The sequence below is a fragment of the Vollenhovia emeryi genome, unplaced genomic scaffold (assembly GCF_000949405.1).
Source record: "Vollenhovia emeryi isolate VEMERY1.0 unplaced genomic scaffold, V.emery_V1.0 DF939577.1, whole genome shotgun sequence".
In the NCBI taxonomy this organism is placed as follows: Eukaryota; Metazoa; Arthropoda; class Insecta; order Hymenoptera; family Formicidae; genus Vollenhovia; species Vollenhovia emeryi.
In genome coordinates, this window is record NW_011966789.1 from 17,032 (window position 1) to 26,118 (window position 9,087).

The 9,087-nt window shown below is 30.1% G+C and overlaps 1 protein-coding gene across 2 annotated transcripts in view; it reads right to left on the bottom strand.

The window, feature by feature from the left end:
• LOC105557189 overlaps positions 1-7,299 on the bottom strand; it is a 16,107-nt gene extending 8,808 nt beyond the window's left edge. Inside the window, exons 1-4 of one of the 2 annotated variants that reach the window (XM_012004368.1) lie at positions 7,203-7,299; positions 6,171-6,252; positions 2,166-2,276; positions 1,776-1,931 (exon numbers count right to left, since the gene is read on the bottom strand). In XM_012004368.1, the coding sequence (XP_011859758.1) occupies positions 1,776-1,931; positions 2,166-2,276; positions 6,171-6,239 (336 nt within the window). In that variant the 5' untranslated portion in view covers positions 6,240-6,252; positions 7,203-7,299. Of the gene's footprint in view, positions 1-1,775; positions 1,932-2,165; positions 2,277-6,170; positions 6,256-7,202 lie in introns of both variants that reach the window. The other variant, XM_012004369.1, reaches the window with a different exon arrangement.
• Positions 7,300-9,087: the final 1,788 nt, after the last annotated feature.

Below are 9,087 nucleotides of genomic sequence, written 5' to 3' on the forward strand. Positions count from 1 at the left end.
TTTAAAATGTTTTTTTCAATAGTTCAAATCGATATTGATTTGTGTCAACTGTCATCAGCATATCTATTTGGTTAAATTGGTAAATCTCCGCGATGACATTTGTCGCTATTTAACCAAATAGATATGCTGATGACAGTTGACACAAATCAATATCGATTTGAACTATTGAACAAAAACATTTTAAAGTATTTCTAAAATTCATTGCAAATAAACAGAAACAGTTTCTTAATAAAACTCTTGCATACATTTTTACACTAATTTCATTAGTGTCAAAGACGTGTGGTTCAAAAAGGCACCTTTATCACTGGTCATTTTGCCATCCCTGAGCGCGCGAAATTTTAGCTTTGCTATTCGAGATGTTTAAACTGTTCCCATTTGAAAACTATTATAGCCTCGACTTTTTCGTATTAGAATTTTCGTCTCAAAATATTACAAAGTACTTGTCATTAAAATATTTATCGCCAGTTTAGGTACACCCTGTATATTACCGGTCCGATATTTTATTCCTCCTATACTTGACGATATACATGTATCTCACAATCAGATAGCACAGCAAATTCCAAAAGAATTCATTTTAAATTCCCGAATTATATACTAAATTTTCCACTCTATTTATATTCTAAAAAGTTCAAAAAGAATTCTTTTATCATTTTTATTCATCAACTCTGAGTGCTCTTCCGAATAATCTGCTCTAAAATGAATTCCAAATTCTTTTTATACTCTACAAAAATTTACACCGAAAAAGAATTTTTTTGAAGTATATTTTAAACAAATCACGGTAATTCATACAGATTGTAAAAACTAAATACATTTTCGAATTTATAACGATCATCTACTATGCTATTTGAGACTATATTAGAAATGGTTGATATATTGTCAATTTTAAACAATTATTACATAAATTATCGTCAAATAGCTGTAATTTATCAAGTTAAAAATCTAAATAGACAACATCCGAATCATTCTGCTGTGTGATATCAAGCAAGAGTGCATCAAGGTTTTTTAAAACACAATAAAACAAATAAAATTTACGATAAAAATGATATGCAAACTCTTACTGTTTTAGCATCTTATCTTATAATAATTCCCATATTTTTAGGCAAATGGAAAGTAAGTATCTAGTAAACATGAAGTAGTAGTAACATAATGTTATAATTTTCTACTCAATAATGTAACTGATGGATTGATTTTTACAAAAAGTGCCAAAACAGATCATTTTGCTTTCATGGGAAACGTATAAACTGTGAATTCGATGAATCATATATGAACACAAGAATCACTGATACCTTCTCACATGAATTTGTACCCACATCACACATCAACACATTTTGCACATACATACATGGAAAATGTATATGTATTCTACATATGCCTAAATCCATATGGGAAGATATCAATGATTCCTAGTGTACATATTATACATACATATGTACGCTCTCGAATCACTTTTACTTCTTTTTATCGCTTAGTTGCTGCAGCAATGATATAAAAAGTACAAAAATAAAAAATTTTCTGAAAAATAAATTTGAATATTTTGAATTATTAAAATTTTTAATATTTTTAAATTTCATTTGGTGCCACTAACTGATTACAGAAGAATAAAAATCTTTAGCTGTATGTATGTATGTAGCTCTTTATTCAATGTATTGAATTCAAATAATTCTTTTGCAAACTAAAAACTAACATTTTTTAGTTATGTGATTGTGTAGGAAATAAGCAATATATATACATAAGTATATTGTAAAATTAATTAATTATAGAAAATATATAATTACATCTGCAACTTTACAAGCGTTCATGTCTAATTCTGTGAGATTTTTGGCATCACAGTTGATATCTTCCAACCATATTATTGGTTTGCCGGTACATACAGTACGATTGTTACAACCATCTATCACAATATGTATCGTATATATTACGGGATCGCCCGCCTAAAAATATTTTGTAATTATACCAACATATTTTGCGATAAAATATTTAATACATAAGTGTTTTATATGCAGAGTTATAACATGTTTAATTAAAATTTTGTTATTATACATATATTTTTAAATTCAAAGATTTTGCATGTTTTATATTTATAAATGTATCTTGTATTATGCCTTGTATTATATAAATGTAGTTAGCACTACATATAAATACATATAGTTATTAGTAATATTTACCTCTTTGTAAGTAATGTCACATGTAATCATTTTCGTGTTATTACCCATTTTTAACGTTGTATTTGTCATAACCCATTCGTTTGGATTGCAAGACTCCAAAGTCGTACGAGTCTGAGAAAGGAAATTTAATGGATTATACATACATATAACCAAAGTTCTAAACAAATATTAATTTTAATATTAATAACTTTTTAGATGCGGTTTAATCCATACAACGTGATAATGTTGTTATCTCTATGCAACTTTTACTTATTTGAACTTTCCACAAAGTCCGATAACTTCGGAGGAAGTAGAAGTCAAAGAAAAAATTCAACGTAAATTAAAAAATTTAGCATTGTTGAAAAATGTGATACGCCATTGTGAAGACTATAAAAAACAATAAAACTTTTATCTAAAACATTTTTCCATAAAACTGAGAGCCGGTTAGCAGGGCTCGGGGGCGGCCTGAAGTGATGCTAACTAGTGGTTCCGGGTCGTCTCTATTTTGCCCAGAGGTAGTACACCCCCAGGAGTTTTAATTGGTAAGGTAGCGCCCCCGGTGGTTAACACCGGATTGAGGGCGCTGCGTCCAACATATCCTCTCGGTCTTCCCGGGCCGAAAGGAATGCATGACGCATTTTCTCCTGAGTTATCAAAAAAAAAGGTTAGAGTTAAGTACACTGGAAGACCGGGACGGCTCGGTGATCATCATGGGGTCCGGTTCCGCCGGCGCACTTCCTCTCTACCCGTAGCTAGGGGGCGGGGATTTGTGCTAGCGAACTGGTGGGGTATTGCCCCCGTGGCTGGTGTATACATGTTGCACACAATTGTTAAAAAAACATTTTTTTTATTATTTGTTACAAAATTGTGTGTTTTCTTTACACCGGTTGATTTGTATCATTATTCTGTTCAACAAAGTATTAAGGTAAGATGATAAAAAAATGAATATTTTACAAGATATTTTGTAATTTATGTCAAAATATTGGAAATTTCAAACCTTAATAACTCAAAAAGTTCTTAATAAAAAATACTTTATTAAAGCGTTTTGGAAAGCTCTCGAGGTCAGCTACTAGAATATGTAATAAAAAATATAAGGGAATGCCGTTTAAAAGAATTGGTGTGTCCTTTATGTGACCTTTAAATAATTCTTCAAGGACAAACCAATGGTACCATCTTATGTCCCCCTAGAAACCATACAACTTTTGTCTGAAACATTTTTGTCTAAACTCAACAGCGTTTGAAATATTCGCCTGGCTAGATTAAAATGAAACACCCTGTATATATTTAAAGACTTTGAAGAATAAAAACAAGATTTAAAACAAAATGTAAATGTTAAGGCACAAGGTAAAAATATACATTTATGCAACGTATAAACAATTCAAGGCCTGAGATAATATTGCTAATTATACATACATATACAGGGTGAGTTATTCCACATCCGACAAAGGAGTATATAAAATTGGGAAAATTTTGTGGTACAAAACCAATCGTCATGAAACTTGACACAGACATAGTATGAGGTAAAATATTAAGAAATCTAATCAAAATCGAATGGCTAAATGACTGGATCCTGGTCAAAAACCAGAAAATGAGTCCGGTGGGCTGTGTGGCGGCAGTGCCCATTTGCCACTTATACAACCTCACTTTGGCAATAGAATAACGTTGTTCGTGAATGGCCCCTCACAAACACTGCAACTTTGCCGGCTACATGAATGGAAACTACGTGCCTAGTTCATATACATAATTTCACAAAATAGACGATTAGTGATTGGCAGGATTTTATCCATTTCCTTTGTCTTCTTCGTCGTTGTCGATGATTCTGGTAAAGATTATGCAGAAATGGCGATATAATGAACGAATAATGTAAAAAATCGTTTCCAGACGACACTTGAAAAGGACCTAATAGAGGTCGAAACGTTGTGAACTAAATAAAGATCACCTTTTTGCCAGTTTGGTCGACTCCTTTGGAAAAATACCTCTCCCGTTAATGCTATAAAGTTACTACTATTAAGCTTGAAGTATTGGGCTTACTTTTAGTACACTAATAGAGTATCCTTTTAATACACTAATAGAGTATTAGTGTTCTTCAAGGACTTTTGGTATTGAATTGTGAATCGGGATAAGGGTTAATTTGTTTTGTAACTTTGAATTGTGCCAAAAATGTTTGTTATCGTTCTAATTTATACTGTGTTTGAGGGTTAAGAGAAAATATTTTAAAATTAATAACATATTATTTAGGGCTAGTTTCACAAGCATCGGTTAACTGTTACCCGAAGGTTAATTAATTCTCCGTCTCTACTTAAATAATAAGATGGAAAAAGATAAGGAGTCGACTGAACTCTGGTTAACAGTTAACCGACGTTTGTGAAACTAGCCCTTAGTAAAAGGATTAATTTTTTAAAATGAGAAACATATATTCTAACATTGTTATTAAACATTGAAAACGAGAAAGATACATGATAATTTCAACATCATTAATATTAAAACATAAAAAAAAGAAATTTAAAAAATACGAATTGGAAATTTGTACATTGCTTTCTTATCAGTTAATTTCGTCAACATATTTCTTCGGAAGGGTAAAGTAATTTACCTTCTGTATAAAAAGTACCAGGAATTGTTAAAAAAACACATAAATTAAAAATTATTCATCAAACTTTATTCTGTCGCGTTCAAAGTAGTCCCCAAGTAGTGTTTGCAATACAACTGTGATAACACCTGACCCACTCCTCCATACACCTCTCATAGGCCAAAGAAGGTATGGCCTTCAGTTCGCGCTGCGAATTCTGTTTGATGGCTTCAATCGACTTGAAACGGCTTCAATCGACTTTCACAGAGTGCCAATTTCAGTTTAGGAAAGAGGAAAAAGTCACAGGGAGCTAAATCCGGCGAATACGGTGGTTGCTCAATGGTATTAATTGAGTTTTTGGCTTTGTATTCGGCCACAATTGTTGCTCTGTGAGATGGCGCATTATCATCATGCCCAAAACATTGGTCAAAATTCCATGAACGGTCATTTTATCAATCCTCAACTCTCGAGCCAACTCTCTAACATTCAAACGACGATTTTCAAGAACTAATTTTTTTATTTTGTCGATGTTATCGCCAGTAGTTGACGTTAACGGCCATCTGGAACGAGGCAAATCTTCGACCACTTCAGGCCCCTCTTTGAACGATTTATACCACTCGTATGCCTGTGTTTTCGACATAGACGAGTCACCAAAGGCCTTATTTAACATTTTTAATGATTCGGCACAAGAAATTTTGTTTGCAACATAAAATTTAAGGCAAACTCTTTGTTCAACTATTTTATCCATAGTAAAATTCGCAGAGCACTTCTAAGGCCGACTGATACTAACGGCTGTTGTAAACACACTAGTTGACAGAAGGCGCTCAAACTTGACTTGGTAATTAAGGAAGGTACTACTAACCTAGGAAAAAAACAATTTGCCGATTCCTTTAAAGCGGTTCATTTAAATGACCGATTCCGGGTACTTTTTATACAGAAGGTATAAGTTTTGGCTTACTCGTAGAAACAGCTTTTTCGACAAAAATTTAAAGTTAAAAATTTGTCTCATTAAAATCAGATAAAAAAGTTTTCTCCAACAAGAAGTTAAAATTTCTAAATTACCTACTCTTACCTTTTCAAAGAGCTATATTAACAAAATTATTAGTTTTATTTCAGGAATAAACGTGTAGTAACATACAATAGATAAATTTTGTGTATTTCAATTTACCTCATGTTCCTATATACATATGTATACATATATTGTACATTTAGCTAACAATTCTAAATAATTTTATAAAATTCAAAAATATGCTTTTTATTATATGTGATAAAACCGAATAAAAACAAATGTTAAATAAATTCAAACCTTATGAATCGAAAATATAATCTAATATGTGGTATTCTCTAAAATTTTGGAATGAAAATAGAACCATGGAGTGAATATTTGCTCCAATAGAGCGAATATTTCACTCCATGATTCTATTTTCACTTCAAAAACTTTAGACAGTATAATTACTTACAATTTGCATCATTGCTATAGCCGAAGCTATAATCAATGGACAAATAAACATCTCACGGCGGAACTTCATTTTGCGATAGAATCTGCTGATAATGATAATATTTGTAATAAGAATAAATTAAGTCAATAGCTTAAAAATATAATAATCATGGTCTATCAGTGAGGTATGATGATTAATTTGATTTCTTGTAAATATCTCAAGAAATCAAATTAATCACCTCACTGATAGACTATGATTATTATATTTTTGCAAACAGTTGCAAACAGTAATTAAAATGTTTTACTTCTTAAAATTCGTTTTTCTTGTAAAAAATTAAATATTATAATCATCATAAATATACTAGTGATGTTCTTAACACTTTTACCACGATATATCCGAAAGACAATAGTGATTGAAAATTTTTATTAATAAATACTTAGCAATATATTATAATTACACAGTTAAAATAAAAATTAGAAAAATTTATAATTTCGAAAAACACATAATTAGATATCTTATTATTAATTTCCTGTCATGTAGATTTTAATAAAATACTTTATGGCTTTACAGTATATATGACAAATACATTATCATATACGATCATATATGATACACATGGTATCTTATATATGGACATTTTTCGTATATGAGCATATATGATTATATATGATCATATGTGAAAATTTTTTCCCAGGTACTTGCCAAGATATTAAATTTTCAGAAATCATTCAATCAATTGAAGTTACAATCTTAAAGACAGTTTTTACTTAAATAAAATTACTACTAGTAAGTACAGTTACTAACAGAAACAGTTAATAAATATATCAAATTATATATATTTATGATAAAAATACAAGTGCTTAGAAATAAATACAAAGATTTCACTCTAAACAGAATAAAGTATAGCTTGTTTCAAAAAAGTTACATTTTATATAAATTATATAATCCTCATAACAATACATCTTATTCGATTTTTATAAATCTTCTGTCTCAAATTAAAATTTTGATACCGTGACATAAATAAGAAATTGATAAAATGAGCAATTGTCTTACCTGTAACATACAAGTTATTACTCGAATAGCGAAAAACACACTGAAACTATAAGATAATAGCACTAAGATAATAACACGACTAGTAAAATAAGTACACTGCGATAAGCATTCAACGATAATTGTAATCAATTTCTGACTTAGTCACGTCTATTAGCATTATGTAAGTCAACTGAAGAGGAAAACTTTTTATTCTTTCATAAACTACACACATCAAGCAATTAAGATATTTTTATGTATTTATTGTTACATCAGCATATTATTTACTTAAACAAATGTAGAAAGTATTATTTATATTAATTATATTATTAGATTCAGACATTATTGAATTTATCAAGAAATAAAACTTTCAAGATCCATCAATTATTGCAAGTTTAAATAAAATTTTCTTTAATTTATTTAAGTAAAATATTTTAATTTTGCTCTACGTTAAAAATCTGTTATAATCATATAATATTAAAAGAATTGTAGATATTTCGTATACTGTTACATGATCTTTTGCCTCTGCCGCGCTTAGACTAGACATGTGACGGGGCACGCGCGATAAAAAACGATAGAAATGGCAAAAACGAGAGAAGCGGAAAGGAAAAGAGAAGGGAAAAGAGAACAAGAGGGACAAGGGTGAAAAAACAAGTCAAACGCGAAACAAAGTTGACGCTAGATGTGCACAAAGCAGCGTCAATCCACGAAACGCAAAATTCTTGAGGTACGCGAACTGATACACAAAACCGTCCTTTGCACGAGAAATAGGCCAGCTCAGCTTGACAGTAGAGAGACAGGGTCATATAAGGTGGCGTAAAATGCAACCCAAGGAGAACAGAAAAGTCAAAATAATGTCAATTTGACATCAAATTGACCAAATTTACATCATTTTTTTGGTCATGATTAAAAATCTTAATTTCAGATGACTTAAAAATGACTTTATATTGACTTCTTAAAACAATTTTTTTTTCTTAATATTTAGAAAATGTGATACGTTTTTTGACTGTATAACTGCTTATTATTATAAAAATGTATAATATAAAAAGTAGTCATAAAAAGGTCTTGATTTGATTAACAATAATCCCAACCCAGATAGAACATAAAACTCATAATGACGTCATTATGACTATCACAATTTTATTTATCACATAAAAGTTATCTGGACACATCTAGAAAACTTTTAAATGTTGAATAAAATCATGATAATGTCATAATGACGTCTTTATGAATTTTATGTTCTACCTGGAATAGAGACATGTAGATAGTAATATATAAACATTATATTTAACTGCTTATGACATATTTATTACAATCATTACATCAATCACAACTATTATCACAAACATTAGTATATCAGAATTTTATCACATTTAAAATTATGAAACGTCTGATATTGCGACACATAATTTCTACGTTGACTTTTATTCACGAATTTTATTAACGATAAATAAAAGCTTTTAATCACATCACCGGCGTTCCATTGTATGAGAACATCCTGCCATCTTTGATGCAGCGTGGAACAATAAGAGGTGATACCTTAAATTCTATGCTGTTTACAGTAACGTATACATATAATTTGCGTATAATATTGACTTATAAACTTTGCACAAGTTATATCTAATCTTATATCTATCGTTAATAATAAAAGTCAACGTAGAAATTATGTATCGCAATATCAGACGTTTCATAATTTTAAATGTGATAAAATTCTGATATACTAATGTTTGTGATTGATGTAATGATTGTAATAAATATGTCATAAGCAGTCAATATAACGTTTATACAGGGTGTCAGATTCGATATGGACAATCCCAAAGATTATAGTATATTGGGTTAAACTGAGAAGAAAAGTTATATAAAATTTTACAAAATCGTAATTATTATCGGCCGAATTCAGAAAAACGTT